This window comes from Pinus tabuliformis, chromosome J (assembly GCF_031772625.1).
Source record: "Pinus tabuliformis cultivar Carrire ecotype Pingquan chromosome J, CPIR1, whole genome shotgun sequence".
NCBI lineage: Eukaryota > Viridiplantae > Streptophyta > Pinopsida > Pinales > Pinaceae > Pinus > Pinus tabuliformis.
Genome location: NC_142295.1, coordinates 603,036,935 through 603,056,480, shown reverse-complemented (window position 1 = coordinate 603,056,480; position 19,546 = coordinate 603,036,935). Strand labels below are relative to the sequence as shown.

Genomic DNA, 19,546 nt, shown 5'->3' with positions numbered 1-19,546 from the left:
ACTCATGGTTGGAGTTATAGCACAACATGAGCCATGGAGCATTGATACTTGTTCTTGGTGGCATTGGGATCTAGGAGGATTGGTTGATGGCGAGTTCAGTTAGAGATTGGTTTGGGATCTAGGCATTGAGGGGTCCATTCATGGTGGGTTGACACAAAAGCATACCATCACCCAGTGGTTTGTATGGGATCCGGGCATTGGGTCTCAGTTACATTGGGCCACCAGACTGGTCCACAAGTTTGGATTGCTTGAGGGCAAGCAATCTTGGGGCGGGAGGATTTGTAATGTTCCTTTTTCTAGTATTCCTTATGGCATGGATAGGATGGACTTCCAGAGTTGGTGGCAGAGGTCATAGGTGCATGTTGGCGTCTTAAGTAGGCCCAAGGGCTTTTGGAGGGGTTTTGAGGAGTTTTTATGAGGTATGATGGCATTCACTTGGTATATTCCATCATCCGCACAGTTCGCCTTTCATTCTGTGGCATTCTGACAACTTTCAAAAAACAAATTTATTAATGGGTCTGACTTAATTAATTACGCTTAAGGTGGTATTTCAGGAGGAATACTTGGCATAACAGCTTAGTGTAATAGCTCGTTGGAACCAGAACGAGAAGATCTACAAGATAGGATGGTTAGAAGTGATTTTCAGTGATCTGAGGAGGCATGGTGGCCAATTTACCATTTTCCCACATTAAAAAGAATATTTTAATTGAAATAAAAGAGGGAAAAGTGCTCCATGATTAAAATAATAATAAAATAGGAGGTTATAGAGGGGTCCATTAGATTTATAAAAGAGGAGGAGGCCATTAGGGGACATCTTAGATTTGATATATCCTTAGTATGAGAGGTTGAGAACCCGGTTCTCTACTTCATTGGTTGCCCCGGGATGGAAACCCTCAGGTGATTTAGAGAGATTGGGCGAGCACCCATCTCCCCTTGGTGAATTCATCCAAAATTCACAGGAGAGCTCAACAATGACAATTCAATTTAGTTTTGGAGGGCCGGTTTCAACATTGGAGCATATCAACTTTGGAGATTAGATTATCTATCTCAGCTATTCGAGTTATATCATCATGTACACTCTTTCAATTATTTATTATAATGAAAGTTGAGATTATTTCTGCTCATTGTGTTATTGAATTGCATGCACTCTATTGGTTATGTTTTACATGGAAATTTTCAGTGAGTTAGATTTCTGCAAAATTTGCAAAATATCCCGTTTGGGATATTACGAGATCGGCCAAGGAGGGCTTGATCAGTTGGATCAGATCCAATTGTCTTAGGTGTAATTTACATAGTTGGGTCATTATCCCAAGATTGGTGCCTAAGTAGGTTTTGAATATTTTAACGAAGAATTGATTTAATTGGGCAGAATTTGTTGTGTCATTTTTGTGAGATTGGTTATGTTTTTGCTTCCGCTAATTAAAGCTAAGAACCTAGTTGTGCATTCATTTAATAGATCTGTAATCTGTTAGGTCAATGGATTTCTAGGTGCTGGATTCGCAGGAAAATTAACAAAATTTCCACTTATGGGTTGGGGCTGAATTATCTACATTATTTGATATCATCAATAACTCCATTCATCTCTTGTATTGGTGTCTACATCTCGTGTTCTATATCATTCAATACTTATTTCGTTTTCTTTTGAATGTTGTAATTGAGTCTTTCATCTTTTTTGAGATTGTTTTAGTTTGTACTTGTTTGTTGAATCGGTACAATCATATTGTCTTTTTGAGGGTTTTGTTGTTGGCTGTGTTCATATTTGATTTTGTAGACCTATGATGTTTTTGTAGAGGAGGTTGTTGGGCATTGATTTGGGTTTGTCTATTTGAGCTCCTTTGGCAATAAGGGTAAGAATATGGAGTCATTGGGAGAGTGTGCAATTTGTGTTTCATTCACTGACTGGTCTTGTGTAAAAGCAAGTCAAATTGGCTAAGTCAGTGTTTGATGTGGCCGGTTCACAATTTTGATTGTTTAATTAGGCCACCTACTTGTAGGCCATATGTTGTCTAGTGGGCTTCCCTTGACCTAGTCATGTTCTCCAATTGACTTTCTTTTTGTAATTGTTTTTAAGTTTTAATGTTAATTCGTAAAGCTAATGTTGACATTTACCTTATTAAAATATAAGTAAATGTAACTGTTAACTTTAACTTGAGTTTTAACGTTAAAAGCTAAAATTGCACCCCATCTTAGGATGTGTGGTGATGGAATCAGACCGCTGTTGGACCTTGGAGGAAATATAAATTTGGTTGTTTTTCAACATTCAATGCACTTAGCAATTTTTTTAGTATTTGAACATATATGCAAAATTGGATCATGTACTCCTTTGTTCTATATCCTTTCAATTGGGAGTTGTGGGATTTTAAGATTGAAACCCATAAACAAGACTTGTCTAAATTAGAATCAAAGAATGTTTAGGTAAGCGTGCATTGGCAATAAGCTTAACCACCTCATTGTTGATTTTTGATAGCATTGGATGTGCTCTTGGCTTCAAAATTTGCAGGGACGCTAGGACACATGTATTCCACAATACCCAGAAATCATTTTGGGAAATTCCACTTGAAGACAGTTTTACTAAAATAATTAATTATTTTTAATGGGTACCTAAGGCTAAACTTAGGAAATTGAAATAATTAAAGGGTATTAATCTAACTGTGGGTGAAACTTCTAGAAGTAGACGAGAATCAAGCCAAAATGATCTGAACTATTGATTAAGATCTAATCTGAGCCTTTGATTATCAACTGGAGGATTATAAGAGAAGGCTTGAGGGGCATTTGGAAGACACATCGCGCAGAGTTCAGAAGATCGAATTTCTAAAGTAGAGCAGCTGCCAGTGAGAAATTCAAAGTCAACTTTTGCAGTGAGGGGCAGGGATAGTATCAGAAAGGAAATTTTCTTTGTCGGAGAGTATGAGGCAGAGAGGGCAGAATGACATTCAGAAAGGCTGACGCTAGCCCACGCAGTGGCAATGCAGAGCCTAGAGGGAGATCAAATTCCTGCTAAGGAAATCGAGTTTCATAAGCCGGGAGTCAGGGTGTGAGACCGAGAGGTAGAAAATCGAAGTTTCCAGCCAATTGAGGGTCTGAAGGAGGAGCAGCGCAGTCCCCAACAGAGGTGACGCAGAGACTGTGTGGGGTTGACGCATTTCTGCGCAGCGGTTGACGCATTTCTGCGTAGTGGTTGACGCAGAAGGAATGCAGAGGCTCTTCTCCAGTGAGATCTGTGCCGAATTCTTCCAGTGACAGGGTGAGAGCATCTCACTACTTGTTTTGTCTAATTTCTCTCTATATCGGATAGCTAGTTGAGCATCCAACGAATTGTACTAAGAAATTACTACTGCATAATAATAAAACCCTCAGCTGCTGCATCGGTTTTCCCACACTGGGTTTTTTGGTGACATCTGTCCAAAAATAATTGTGTAGATGTGTTGTGTATTTCCTTCTTGTTCAGTTTTTTGTTTACGCATTTTATTTAAATGGTGAAGTTTGCAGTGTATTAGTTTTGGTGTTCATTGGAGGAAACAATAAATAATTTTGTTCAATAACTAACAAATAGAAGAAACATAATCAGTTGCTGCAGTAGAAATTTGGGGCTTCCAAATTTTCACACTCATTACCATGCAGGTTTCAGTAGTGATGGATGCATTTGGTTACTCAAACATTTTTATAGGTTGCCCAATGGTACCAACTAATTCAAAAGATCATATGTGTGAAAATTCCTATACTCGAAGGAACCCCTACTGCAACAAATTTGAATCTACTTCACCTACTTGATTTTTAAATTACATTGATCAAGTTATTCTTCTGTATACTGAAGCAAATTATTTTTGCAGCCTACACTAATTAAATATTTGATCTCATGAAACAAAAAACAGAGCAAAGAACAAGATACATAGGACACACTTATTTTTGGACATCATAGTCCCCGGAAAAACCCATTGCGGGAAAACTGATGCAACAACTCTGAGGGTTTATTATTATGCAGGAGAAATATCTGAATACAAATCTAGGATGCTCATCTAGCAATCCTTTACAGAGGAAAATACCGGCGAAAAATCTGAGTGAGTTTTACCTCACTTCACCCAACAGAATTTCGGCTGATCTAGGACAAGACTGGCTAACCCCGACTATTTTTGCGTTGGCTCTGCATCACCTTCTCTGCCCTTTGCGTCAGATCTCCCGGCTAATCCGACAGTTCCAACAGTTCCTGACAGTTCCGGCAATTCCCGACAGTTTCGGTTGTTGCGACAGTTCTGGATTCTGCGTGACAAGCAACTTTTCTGCGTCAGCTCTCCCGGCTACTGCGCTGCCTTTGTGTCAGCTCTCCCGACTATTTCGACAGTTCCCGACAGTTCTAGCAGTTCCCGACAGTTCCGGCAGTTCTAGATGCTGCGTGATAGGCAACTTTTCTGTGTCAGCTCTCCCGGCTACTGCGCTCCCTCTTTGCAAGCTCTCTTCGCCTCTCTGTCAGTATTCTCCAGAAAGTTCTTCTCCCGGATTCTCATTGCCCCTCAGTTGTAAGATCTCCCTAATCAATTTTCCTCCTGAGAACTTCTCACCTCAGAAAATCGATTTCCTCAATCTCTCTGTGTGTGTTTCCAAAACCCCAAGCCTCCATTTTATACTTTTCCTGTTGAGTCTTCAATGACCGAGATTAAGTCTTTAATCAACGGCTAAGATTAAAACATGACATGATCTGCCTTCTAGATCATTCTCACCCATATTTTCATTAATACCCATTAATATTTTAATTTCCTAATATTAGACTTAGGAACTCCATTAAAAATATTAATTATTTTAATAAAATACAATCCAGGTGGAATTTCACCAAACGATTTTTGGTTTCTTTAGAACTCATGTGCCTTAGCCTCTCCACCAATTTTCAAGGCTAGAGCACTTCCGATGTTACCAAAAACTAACACTCCCTCTTAGCGAGGAAAGTGCTCTAGCAACAATGTCCACCTGCATGTTGCTCTGTTTCTGAAGCACCTCCTTTTTGCACTGTTGCTGCCACCAACACTGTGCTGCTGCTACTATTGTACAATCTGTACTGCTTCCCATGACACTGACACTGCCACTGCTGCATCCGTACTATAACTCCCTCTCAAACGCTGCATCTGCTATGCTGGTAGCACTGCCACTGCTAACACTGCATTCGTACTGCAACTCAGTCACTGAGAGAAGCAACTGAAAAACATCCAAAATTAGCTGGACTTAACTGTGTTCAGCATAATACCATGAATGTTGAAATCTGACTGCTACTGACCCTCTGAATCTTCTGCACTATTGCTGACTTTTGCACTGTGCCAATTGCACTGCTGCCAACCTTGCTCTGCGTTGATCAGTCTTTGGTCCCAAGCTACTGCATTTGTCCTCCAAACACTCCATTGCATCATCTGACACTAAGTCCATCTCGCTGCTGCTGAATCTTGGGCTCTCGTAGCAATGAATTGATCCAATAGGTGGACTCCTCAAGGATCTTGCCCACATGTAGTCCTCCCGACTACAACTCAATATCGCCCTATCTCCCTCCTGGAGATGCGTGGGCACTCATGGCAAACTCATCCTTGTCAATCTTTGCTGAAGCAGCCTTAGGATCATGTTTCTCATCCTTGTCCTTTTTCTTCAAAGGACACTGGGATGCATAGTGGCCCAACTCGCCACAACTGAAACATTTCACCTTCGAAATGTCCTTCTTTCGCTTCGGCTTTTGCTGTCCCTTCGATGCCAGAGCTGCATTCTCCTCCTCCTCCTTCGTCTTTGTGCCACTCCCACTACTGCCATTGAGGTTGACCTTCACTAGGTCCCTCCTTAACTCCTCCTGTTGAAGAGCCGCCCACATCTCCTCCCATGAAGGTAGTTTTTCTCTGCCCAATATGCTTTGGACGAAAACTTGCCATTCATCCAAGACTCCATTCAGGGCTATCCTCACCATCGTGGTTGGTTGAGGAGTGGACCCCACTACAACAAGTTGGTCTCTAGTGTCCTGAAGACGCTGAAGATAGAGGTTCACCCCTTCTCCTTTCTGCATCAAATTCCACTGCAACTTCTACTCCAAATACATCTTCCGTTGTTCGGAAGAGCCTTCATATAGAGAAGACAAGGCTTCCCACATCTCTCTAGTTGTATCCTTGCCCTGCAAGTGTGAGACCACATGATCTCGAACTCCATCGAGAATGAGCCTCTTTGCCTTCCCCTGCTTGGATTTGTACTTCTTCTTTTGGTTGTTGTCAGCAGGAACAACTACAACACTTTTGACATAGGCCTTGAGATCATATTCCTCCTGAACAACTAAGATTTTGGTCTGCCATATGACATAGTTGGAAACACCTTCCAACCTGTCATGATCTCTGAGCCCATGCGATTCCATCTCACCCAACTGTCGAACTGACTCCCCTAGTCACTGCCTAGCACTGCTGAACTGCTCAACAAGTGAGAAATTCGAACTTTCAGGCGGAAAGTTCTTTGAGGAGAAAATTCCCCTTCTACATGTCTTCGTTCTTTTCGAGCGGATTTCTGCCTCGGCAGAAACTGCACCCTTCAAGCACTGTGCTGAGGCTTTGCGTCACTCCCTCTGCCTCTGCAAACTCATGAACTGGAAATCGTACCTCTTTGTTGTCTCACTTAGGGAGAGATTTCCTCGGATCTGCTTCTGTACTGCTTCCCATGACACTGACACTGCCACTGCTGCTTCCGTACTATAACTCCCTCTCAAACGTTGCATCTGCTATGCTGGTAGCACTGCCATTGCTAACACTGCATTCGTACTGCAACTCAGTCGCTGAGAGAAGCAACTGAAAAACATCCAAAATTAGCTGGACTTAACTGTGTTCAGCATAATACCATGAATGTTGAAATCTGACTGCTACTGACCCTATGAATCTTTTGCACTATTGCTGACTTTTGCGCTGTGCCAATTGCACTGCTGCCAACCTTGCTCTGCGCTGATCAGTCTTTGGTCCCAAGCTATTGCATTTGTCCTCCAAACACTCCATTGCATCATCTAACACTAAGTCCATCTCGCTGCTGCTGAATCTTGGGCTCTCGTAGCAATGAATTGATCCAAGAAGTGGACTCCTCAAGGATCTTGCCCACATGTAGTCCTCCCGACTACAACTCAATATCGCCCCATCTCCCTCCTGGAGATGCGTGGGCACTCATGGCAAACTCATCCTCGTCGATCTTTGCTGAAGCAACCTTTGGATCATGTTTCTCAACCTTGTCCTTTTTCTTCAAAGGACACTGGGATGCATAGTGGCTCAACTCGCCACAATTGAAACATTTCACCTTCGAAATGTCCTTCTTTTGCTTCGGCTTTTGCTGTCCCTTCGATGACAGAGCTGCATTCTCCTCCTCCTCCTTCGTCTTTGTGCCACTCCCACTACTGCCATTGAGGTTGACCTTCACTAGGTCCCTCCTTAACTCCTCCTGTTGAAGAGCTGCCCACATCTCCTCCCATGAAGGTAGTTTTTCTCTGCCCAATATGCTTTGGACGAAAACTTGCCATTCATCCAAGACTCCATTCAGGGCTATCCTCACCATCGTGGTTGGTTGAGGAGTGGACCCCACTGCAACAAGTTGGTCTCTAGTGTCCTGAAGACGCTGAAGATAGAGGTTCACCCCTTCTCCTTTCTGCATCAAAGTCCACTGCAACTTCTACTCCAAATACATCTTCCGTTGTTCGGAAGAGCCTTCATATAGAGAAGACAAGGCTTCCCACATCTCTCAAGTTGTATCCTTGCCCTGCAAGTGTGAGACCACATGATCTTGAACTCCATCGAGAATGAGCCTCTTTGCCTTCCCCTGCTTGGCTTTGTACTTCTTCTTTTGGTTGTTGTTAGCGGGAACAACTACAACACTTTTGACATAGGCCTTGAGATCATATTCCTCCTGAATAGCTAAGATTTTGGTCTGCCATATGACATATTTGGAAACACCTTCCAACCTGTCATGATCTCTGAGCCCATGCGATTCCATCTCACCCAACTGTCGAACTGACTCCCCTAGTCACTGCTTAGCACTGCTGAACTGCTCAACAAGTGAGAAATTCGAACTTTCAGGCGGAAAGTTCTTTGAGGAGAAAATTCCCCTTCTACATGTCTTCGTTCTTTTCCAGCGGATTTCTGCCTCGGCAGAAACTGCACCCTTCAAGCACTGCGCTGAGGCTTTGCGTCACTCCCTCTGCCTCTGCAAACTCATGAACTGGAAATCGTACCTCTTTGTTGTCTCATTCAGAGAGAGATTTCCTCGGATCTGCTTCTGGCAAGGTCTGCGTAATCCCTTCAAGGGGATTCGAACTGCTGCCAAGTGCAGCTTTTGGCCTCACTGCTCAGTACTAGATCTGCCCTTCCTATTTCAAAATCAATGCTCTGATACCATGTGAAAATTCCTACACTCGAAGGAACCCCTACTACAGCAAATCAGAATCTACTTCACCTACTTGGATTTTAAATTACATTCATCAAGTTATTCTTTTGAATACTGAAGCAAATTACTTCTGCGGCCAACAGTTTCTGGGTTCTTTAGAACTCATGTGTTGCCTCTCCACCAATTTTCAAGGCTAGAGCACTTCCGATGCTACCAAAAACTAACAATATGATGACAGTTTTTGAAACCATTTAGCAAGAGAAAGATAGATAGATGGGGGAATGGATTTCATTAAACTTTCTGCAAGACATCATGATCATATCGGACAAAAAAAAGGTTACGTACTGTGTGGCATTTGCAAAGGCCTTAAAACAGGAGATTACAAGTTACAATAGACAAAGATGGTGTAAAGGTGAGGACCGGAACTTCCCTGTGAGAGTTGGTTCTTAGCTATGCGATTACCTGCTTTTTGCACTGTGAGATGTTCAGGATTAAAATAACATTGTACTTTAATTTCCTCCTGTTTATTGAAGTTGTCCATGTAATACTGCTGTTTCCTTTTGGTGAGTTGAAATTCCTGGACCTGACCAAGACAGTCTAGTAAGCCAGGCTTCAAATTAAATAGTTCAAAATGGTTTGACCTATTGTTATATCCAAGGATTTCAACATTTATTTATTAGATTACATTATTATGATTTTTGGACTCTGGAGGGCCATTTAGAGCGTCATTTTTTATGTATGGCGTTGTGGAACTATAATTAAATGTATCTCAAATCTTATAGTTTCTGTATCTCAATGGAGTTTTCCCTGTTTGCACCCTTACATGCAATATATATCTGTAAATTTTGAATATTTGGTGTCTAATGGTATGAATTTACATTATATTTATATAAATTTAAAATTGAAATATATTAGGTCTGGGTCATTTACGAGTTCGATGACTAGTGTTCATTTGGTTCTGAGGTGAGTTGTAATTATGGGGGTAAACTGATTGTGATCTGATTATGAGCATGATAATATGGGTTAAGAATAGTGAAATATTCCTAGGGCACGAGTCTCCTTTATAGCCTAGCCCCCTTAGATTGCCTATCTTATCCGGATCTAAGTTAAATCATGTTAACAATGTATTGATTCAAAGCCTCCCTTGATCTAGAATCTTAATCATTAAGCTGGATTGTCTTTGCATTGAATGTTGCCAACACCTTGCTTGAGAGCTAGCACAGGCTCCTTAAGAATGGCATGTTCTTCTGCCTGATTGTTGGTGGTGTTTTCTGGGCTTATTAAAATTTGAAACTTAATTTACCTCAAAGAATTATGTTCGGGCTTTCAACAGTTGTTAGTGACTATTCCATGACATTATTTCAATAGTAATAAATGTTTGTGATAGCAAAAGTGGTATTTGACCTACTAAATGACATAATTGATCCAGGCTTTTATTGTGGTGTCATTGATATAGGTAATTCCAGACATTTTGAGTCCATCTATGCACAATGATGCAAAGAAGCATGATCTGTATGCATTTCTTTCAGTTGAATGGAAGGAGAGGCACCATGGCCAGCTTGATAACTGGGGTGGCCGTGTTATTATGCATAACCTGACAAAAATGAAAGAAGTGAATGGTCACTTGAAAGTGGTGAGTTTCAGTGTTTTCTGTTGTTACCAGTTGTAACATCCTGGTATCCTTCACTGACTTTTCTTGCGCTATATTCATTATCTTGTTGATGATTTAAAAAAAATCAAATGCCTGTTGCCATATTCTTCACTGCACCTTTTCTTCTTGGCATTTTCAATGCCAGATTGTTTCATAGCTGGAAAAAATTATGTGTGATACATACAAGATGACATGCTTTGTAGCTTAAGTTGATATTTGCTAATTTTTAGTACTTCTATTTTGTTTGTCATGTTAGGCCTGTTATTGTCATGGCATATTCAAGAGTAAATACTTTAGGAAATAAGCCTCTGATAATACACATAACCCTTTCTTATCACCAGTACACTTCCTTACATCTTCCATATCGTCATCATCACAACACTGGCTTTGTCAAATAGATTACGGGCTAATTATGCCAGAAACTAAACTGCTATACACGTTGGGAGGCCTAGGAGGATTATGACCAGCAAGGCACATAGCTGTTGTCTACAAATAAACTGTAAATCCCTATTGTCTCCAAATTATTCGTTTACATATTGTCTTGGACTCCTGATATTACTTGCATTATGATCTCAGTTAGACCTAAAAGCTCTAGAGTAATATGTGACTCTTACAAATCTGTTTATAATAATAACTATTCATTGCATATAATGCACATTGTGTGCAACTGCAGTTAAGCTTGTTGGATTGACTATCTAAAACATTTGGCTTCCTGTTAAATTCCTTGAAATTCTGCAACTTCTATGATGAACACTCTGAAACTAATTTCTTTTCATGAAGGCACAGAATTTCGTAACACACATAAGCAGCGGAATAAACACAGAGATAAAAACAGTCACACAAGAGACAATAATTTTCTTGAGAAACCCAACTGGGAAAACCCACTTCTTTGCTGTAGAATTTATTGATAGAGTTTGAGCAATTAGATCTCTTACAAGGCAATCTGTTTTACTATGAAAACCCTCTTGTTCTCACTGGTAAACTATCTTGAAAACACCTTGCAAACTCTTGACCCAGCTCCTACATCCTTGCGGCCTTGTTGGCCCTATTTGTTTGCACACAGATCTCCTCTGCCTGGTCTGAAATTCTCGCGTACAGGTATCCTTTGCCTGGCCCGAATTCCTTGCACACTAAGGTGTAACTCTGTGCGCACCAGCAGCCCCTATTAATTAGGACAGACCTCCTAGATCCTAGCGCAGAAATTCCCTATTTCTTAGCGCTGATTTCCACAAGAAAGTCAGTCTATTCAGTGCTGCGTATAGGCTCCTCCTAGAAACACTCTCACAGCAAGGATCTCACACACACAAACTCGTGTATACAAGAATGAATAAATCTGTGCCTTCATCCTTCCTTTATAGGCTTGATCCATGCTAAAATTAGGCAATTAACAAATTTAGAAGAGCAGTTGTGATTGACAAGTTAACTGAGTTCGAACTGAACTCTCTCCAATCATAACTTGGAGTTATAGCTCATCCTTGCCTGAATCAAAACTGAAGCTCCCAACTTGTCCTATTCCAAACTCAAACTGCCACTCAAAGGTCCACATAACTGACCCATCAACAACTTGCATGAAATCTCCCTTTCCATGAACTCGTCCATGGCCAAAGGAAAGACAAACTTGGTCTTTCTGGCCAAGGCACGAGCCAAAAGACCTTCCCTTGTTACAATTTTCAACACTGCCCAAATAATCCACAATTTTTTCTGCATCATTCGTACTTCTCAATAAGTGTTGTTCTTGTTCCTTTGATCTTTGTTGCAATTTTTCTTGAAACCTTGAGTACTTTGGTTTGGTTGACATGGCTTCAGCTATCCTCATTAAATTTCTCCTAAATAGTGTGGAAATTCTTCCACACTACACTCAAAATGTTGTGTCCTTTCTATCATAGGTGTGTTGTGACCCTCCGCAATATCCTCTGCAACCTAGTGTGAAAAATCCATGATTGCAATAACTGGAAACTATTCTTCTAACTGATTCCGTTTTTTTTTCCAAAGAAAAAAATCGAACTTTTTATAATCAGAATAAAAAGTTACATAGTATATGCCGAACTTCGAAGCATTCTGTTTGCTGTATGATTTGATAATCATAGAACTCTACAAGAAGAGACTGCCCTTCCTGTCCAAAACTGAGAGAAATAGGTACCCCTGAAACCGTGAGCTTCCTCATATTGAGGAAAATAGCTCCCGTCTCAAGATCAGTCATAGCAAAATATACATTTTCCATATACTGAAAGTCTCCATAGAAAGATAAAAACAGTGCATCTATTTCCCGGGTCTCCTCTCCGAGGAAAACAACCCAAACAGAAAATAGATACCAATGTCATACAAAACTGAAAACAGTTTAATAAAAGCACCATAACAGCTGTAAACAAAACCAAGGAAGCGACTTTGCAAAGCCTGAGAAGTCTCAAAAAGTTAACAGACTAAGAGTAAGGAGGCTGATCCGAAACACGGATCTCTCCATGGTTCTCCTCCACTATTCTCCAACAGCCCAAATCTTGTTGCAGACCCTCTTTAGTGAGCCTGTCTGCTGAATCATTGCATTCCCTGTAGATGTGTCATATAGAGAAAACAATAAATGAAAGCTTTAACTGCTGAATCTCTTCTAATAAAGGTCTCAAGAATCCCCAAAAATCTGAACTGTGAAGATGTTCCTGTGGATAAGTCAGCATAAAAGAAACTTTAGAGTTGATAATTCCGCGAAATTATTTGAGCTAGTGCCTAATCCCACGGATGCTTTTAGAATCTGGTTTTCATTTAGGTGTATGACCAACCTTGCTCCTGCTTTATTGTTCTGGGATAGAGTTGATAATTCCGCGAAATTATTTGAGCTAGTGCCTAATCCCACGGATGCTTTTAGAATCTGGTTTTCATTTAGGTGTATGACCAACCTTGCTCCTGCTTTATTGTTCTGGGATGCCCCGTCAAAAAATGCCCAAGGAACACCTTCCTTGATTTGTTCCTCTCTGACCTGCCTGGGAGTCCTTTCCTCTTCTGATTCGGGATGTTAGTGTAAATAGAGGTGCATTATATAGCAATAGTCTCGAAAGGGGTTTTCTTATCCAAGAAGATGCTCCTGTTCCTGGCTATCCAGATGCCCCATGAAATAATGGGAGGTAAATGCCGCAAATTACCCTCTGGATATAGGTGCCACCATTTATACCAAACATCAGAGAAATTTTCACCTTCCCAGACTACATTCTTCTGGATGAGCTTCCCAACCTCCAACCACACTTTTTTAACAATAGGACAATCTATAAAGAGATGCCTTATTGTTTCAGATTCATTTTTGCATAGTGAACATCTCCTCGTTCTGACTTATATCTGCATTGAAGGATGTCCCATGTGGGAACTTTTCTCTTGAGAATGCACCAGGAGAAAAGTTTGGCTTTTGCAGGGCATTTTAACTTCCAGAAAAGCTTGGCCCACCATTCCGGATCCCCCCAACCTTTCTTTGTCATAAGGAATTTATACCCGAATTTTGGAGAATAGGATCAAGATTCTGCATGGGCGCACACCAATTGATCCGGTCTGTCTTTCAGTCTCACATTTGATCTGGAGAGTTCTTGGGTAAAGGCCTTCCAATCGTTCCACCAATGGGGCAGGAGATCCAGCTCCTCTCCTGATTGCCATGCTTGACCCCAAATTGTTGAGTGACCATGTTTCTCTACCTGGCTAAGGAAAAGAATTCCTTTGGATTCAAGATGCCTGATAAAGCCCGGGGATAGAGCAAAATTTTCATTACAGCCCACCCAGGGGTCTTTTCCTATTCGAAGATTTGCCCCGTTCCCAATCTGCCAAGACAGACCTTGCTCGATAATCTTGAATGCCTCTATGGTAGCCTTCCAAACCACAAAAGCATTCCCTCCTTTCTTATTGGGATTTCTTATCCAATCTTCTAGAGGGACAGGGTCTATGTATTTCCTTTTCACCACTTTCGTCCAGAGATTTTCCATTTTAATAATTCTCCACCCTGATTTAGCTGCCAGTGAAGGGTCGAAAGCAGTGAGGTCTTTAATTCCCCACCCTCCCCAATCTTTAGGTCTTGCCACTTTCTCCTAGGCGACCCAAGGAAGCACTGAATCCTCCTTTGATCCTGCCCAGAGAAATCTACTACAAATCCTTCTTATCTTCTCCAGAATTCCTTTAGGTACCCATGTCAAAGCTGCCCAATAAACCGGAATTGCTAAGAGAACTGATTTGATTAAGGTCAGCCTACCTGCTCTGGAAAGCCACTTGAAGCTCCAATGAGTTATTCTAGCTTCTATTTTAGCTAGCAGCCAATTCCAGTCCTGTTTCCTATAAGCATTCGGTTTCAGCCAAAACCCCAGATACTTAAAAGGATCCTCGAGTTTATGCACATCAAAGGGTAGGACTGATGTAATTTGGCTTTTCTCCTGCTTGTTAAAACCTTCCAGAATCAGCTGTGATTTCCTATAATTCACTTGCATCCCTGTAGCTTTCATGAAAAGCTCAAGAATCCTCTTGAGTTCCTTTATTTCAGATATATTCCCATTGCTGAATAGTAAGATGTCATCTACAAAGAGTAAGTGTGAAATGAACATATTAACCGATACTTCCAAACCTCTCACGGTTCCTTCCCTTTTGGCCTTCAGAACTAATTGGCTGAACCCTTCTGCAACCAGGAGAAAGAGCAAAGGCGACAAAGGGCATCCTTGTCTTAAACCTCTTTGCCCTTTGAAAAAAGAAGAGTTTGCTCCATTAATCAGAACCGCAAAACTGACACTAGAGATGCACCCCATAATCTAGTTGATAAAATCAATTTTGAAGCCTAGGTGTGTTAGCAACATCCTGATATAGGTCCAGCTAATTCTGTCATAGGCTGTCATAGGCTTTTGAAAGATCGATTTTCACCACCGCACCTTTCCTTTTCATTTGTTTAATGCTATGGATTGTCTCTTGAGCAACCCCAATGGCTTCATGGATCTGGTGTCCATCCAAAAACCCAAATTGTTCGTTTGAAATGCACCTTGACAGTATCAGTTTTATTTGGACTGATATCACTTCTGCAATGATTTTGTAAATGCAGTTGCAAAGTGATATAGGCCTAAAGTCTTCAAAAGACCCCGGGTCTTCTTTTTTAGAAACGAGAGCTATAAAAGTTGAATTGAAAGGAGGTTAGACAACACCTTTCCTCCTGGATTCTTAAACCACCTTCGTTAATTCTGATCCAATCTTGTCGAAGAAATGTTGGAAGAGTTTTATTGTCCACCCATTCGGGCTTGGGCTTTTGTCTGTGGCCATAGATTTTATAATGCTTTCGACTTCCTCCTTTGTGACCTCTCCCATCAGATCCTCTGCTTCTTCCTCCTCCACATACCGAGGAAAGCATTGGGCTGTTCTAATAACCTCTGCTAATGTTACCTCCCCTGGATATGAGAATAGCTTTTGAAAATGGCGTCTCACCATGAGCGAGAGAGATTCAAAGGTATTAGCCTCTCTTCCCTCTTCATCCTTTAGCTTCCAGATGGTATTCGAGTTCTTCCTCTCTTTGGTATAATTGTGAAAGAATTTTGTGTTTTCATCTCCAGCCTTCAGCCAAATCGCCCTACTTTTCAACCTCCATTCCTCCTCTCTTGCTAGTAGGATTTGACTTCGATGTCTTTCCAGCAATAGAATTTTGTCCTTTGTCTCCTGAGATTTATAGCCATCAGACTCAGGGCTTTCCAAATTCCAGAGTTCTATGTCGATTTGATCTAGAGCTTCATTCTGTTTCTGCTTCCTAGTCTTCGCCCATTCTGCTGTTGCTTTTTTCAGTCTTTTCAGATTTTCCATGAAGAGGAAGCTCTTATCCTCCATGGAGCTCCTACTGGGAGTTCTCTAAGTTTCTCTAAAGAGCTTATTGAAAGATTCCTCCTGCAACCAAGTGGGGTTGAATTTGAAAGGAGCTGCCGGCTTTAGGGGAGGCTTGGAGAGCTCAAGAAGTATAGGAAAGTGATCCGAGTTTCCTCCCTCTCCCACCCATTGACGGAAAACCAGAATTCTGGAAGCTAAATCTTCACAAAGAAGGAAACGATCCAGTCTTTTTGCGGTTCTAGCTTCACTTGTTCGACGGTTCCTCCAAGTGGGTCTTAATTTTAACAAGTTTACATCTATCCGATTATGGGAGATGAGTGTATTCATAAAGAAATATGATAGCGGGTCTTCTCTGGTTGAAGGCCCCCAAGTCTCCGCATTTCCAATAGAAAAATTTAGATCTTCACCTATCACAAGATTTTGGCTCCCCATCACCGATTTGGAGAGGAGGTCATTCCAAAAGGAGACTCTCCCTTGGAGGTGATTCCAAAAGGAGACTCTCCCTTGGCAACGCCCATATATATTTAAAATCATCAGAGGAAATCCAAATTCAGGGGATTGGACTTCCATACCCAACGCATGTTCCACCCCCCACAGGTTTACTAATTTCAGTCTTCCTTCCCTGAAGCCCATGGCAAGACCTCTCGGGTGTCCTATGGAATCGAAAGCTTGAAATTGCCAACCTGGGAAAAGAGAGCGCAATGCTGACAAGACTTCCTGACTCATGCCTAAAGTTTCTTGCAACATGAGGACATCAGGGTTAAAACGCTGAACCATCTCCTTAAGAGCTTTTTTTTTGGGTTTACTGGCTAAACCCCTACAATTCCATGAAAGGAAAATCATTTTATAACCTCCACACAGGGTTTCACAGCTCTAAGAACCCCAGAGATAGAAATTTGTTTACCATCTGCCACATCAAACTTTGCTTTCACCTGAGCTTTTGACAGGTTAGACTTCCTACCCCGAGTTTTCCTCTTGGAGCTCTGGGTTAAGTCCATACCTAAACCTCCAACCGGCTCTAGGGAAACAGGTTTTTTGTCATGAGAGCGAAGGTTATAATGATTTGCAGCTGTAGGAGGAATAATTCTTTCTTCACTCTTTTCATTCGGAACCCCTTCACAGTTCAGATCTAAATTGGGGATGGAAGAAATGATGCTATCAACTTGAGCATGTTCAACAGATATATGACAATTACTAATAAGAGCACTAGAATTCAAGCAAACATCTTTAATTGCAAATGTTGGAGATAAGGATATATTACTTGAGTGCAGGCGCATACCCTTTGCATCTTCAAGGAGGGTTGCAGCCGGATCTTCCGAGGAGTCTTGGAAAAAATTTCAGGGCTCGAGAGGCTTTTCAGGTGCGATCTCCTGGGCTGAAACCTCCTGATGAGCCTGCTCCGCAGACTTTTCCTCCTTGCTCTTGTCCAGTTCCATGGGGGCCACCTCCTGGACCACATCTAATCTTGAGGCTCTTTCATTCTCTCCTTCCAAATACTCCACCTCGGCTTTCTTCTGCTTCCTTCTGCGTCGAAAACCCAACGGACAATCCCTTGCTAGATGGCCATACACATGACATCTATGACATCTGAAAGGTAGATGTTCATAATCCAAGGGTTGATAAAAAATGAAGTTTTTCTATTGGATTTTGATGTTTTCTGCAAGTCCTTCTCTGGGATTTAAGCTAACCAAAATCCGAGCCATGGCCTTATCCTTAGTTTGAAGAAAGGACATATCTGTTTCCAGGTAAGATCCGAGGAGATTCCCTATAGATCTGAATACTGAGTCCACCCATGGGAAAGGAGCCAGACTTGGAACGCGCACCCAAACCGGAATGACCTCGACCTTCTCTCGCTGCGCGTCGAACAATGGAGTCCATCGCTTGAACGGAACAAGGTGACTGCCGAAAGCCTAGTTTTTCCCCAACACCCAATCTGCCATTTCCTCCTTCTCAAATTTCACCATAAACCAACCTTTCGCAAAGACTGAATCCTGGAACCTTATGTCTGGAGCTGACTGCCATTGCTGTGCCGCCCAATTTTGGATGAATTGCGCTGAATATTTCTTACCCTTCGCTCGTCGTACCGGAGTACATTCAGCCGCCCCAATAGCCTCCTCTATCTGAACATCCATTGAACATTCCCAAGACTAGGTTCGCTTCAAACTCTTTTTTCTTTATGAATTTCTGTTTCTTCCTTTTTTGCCGATCTGCCTCTTGCCAGAGATGTCCTCCCTAACCTGGGTGACTGCAGCACCATTTGCTGCTTCTTCCTGCTGCGTGGGCGCGTCCTCGCCTAAGGTAGGGTTCCCTGTTTCAGTGATGTCTGATGAAACCTTGCTTCCAGAGCCTCTAACTAACCCTTCTGAGAGTCCCAAATACACTGTCTATCTTCCAATTTCATTTGCAGGGGCTTCCTTTCTGAGGCCCGAACCCCAGCCAGACCCTATGCCAACAGACCCAAAAGCCAACCCAGGGTTTGACAGATCTCTGGCAAGAATGGATCTGGTGACGACCGACGACTGTTCTTCCTCGGCTAACCCTAAATCAGTTTTGAGACCACCTCCCGGACAATTCCAGTTCCAATTTTTCGACCCATAACTAAAAACAACGTCCTCAAGACCTCCGGAAAAAATACGTTCTGGTGAAAGGGGTTTTACATTACTTACTTGAAGAAAATGGTGTGCGTCCGCTTGAGAGAAGCCCTCCTCTTGAGATGGCCAGTAACACCTTTATTATTCAGCACAGCCAGCCCCAAACTTTCCTCCAAAAGGCCGTTTGTTGTCTTGTTCCTCCATGGCCCTTTCGAAACAGACTTCAAGTTCCCATGGCGTCCAATTGGCCCGAAAAACCGTTCAATGTTTTGAGCAGTTAACTCCTTCCCCCATACCGACAAAATATCTTTTGGCTCGGGATCGAGATCAACGACTTCGCTAGGTTTGACCATGATTAAAAAATTTGCAGCAGGTTAATTCGAAAGCCGCAAACGGTCTGTTCCCGCCTTCGTTAACAGGGAGTAACCTAGAGCATCCCGGAGATGGTGACAGCGCAAAGGTAACCGGAAACAAAACCCTCGAGCTCTTTCCTACTGCCATAATCAGAGAGGGGCATTTGCGGCCCACGTTCCCAAGCTTCTCTCCTATGTCTGTCCAGATGCCCCCATCTGGAGCTGCGATCTGCCACCTGCTCTTCCGCAGCCTCACTGTTGTCCTCCTCCGCACATAGTTGTCGCCGTCACAGACTCCAATCCCCTCCCTGCGGAGCCTTAGGCCCTCGGCCCTGCTAGCCGCGACCAAATCCTAGCTCCTGCGACCAAACCCTAGCTCCTGTGGCCTTCTCCATCAATATGTGCGTGTCCTAGATTTCATGTCCTAACTGATTCCGTTTATTTGTCTTTTGTTGATTAATTTTAATGGCAAATGACGAATAGCTCACTACTGTAATCTTCACAATTAAAATAAATGCCACGGAAATAAATTAGGTATTGAGAAATAATGCACACATAAATTGACACCAAAGTTTGGACTAACGTCCCTGGAAAAACCCTGAAGGGAAAACTAGTGCAGTAGATGAGGGCTTATATTTGTATTATTTTTTAGCAAATTAGAGAGTACATAGATCTGCTTGCCAAAACACTGACAATGCTCCAGAAAATTTTCTCCACCACTCCAATTGGCAGATCGACCTGGAAACCCTTTGTTTCCCATTCAAAATCAAACT

The 19,546-nt window shown here is 42.0% G+C and overlaps 1 protein-coding gene across 1 annotated transcript in view; it reads left to right on the top strand.

Moving 5' to 3' along the window:
* Positions 1-19,546, top strand: part of LOC149228412 (uncharacterized) — a 266,450-nt gene that overhangs the window by 28,611 nt on the left and 218,293 nt on the right. Inside the window, exon 3 of the mRNA XM_089378193.1 lies at positions 9,821-9,997. Coding sequence (XP_089234319.1) covers positions 9,821-9,997 — 177 coding nt within the window. The remainder of the gene's footprint in view (positions 1-9,820; positions 9,998-19,546) is intronic.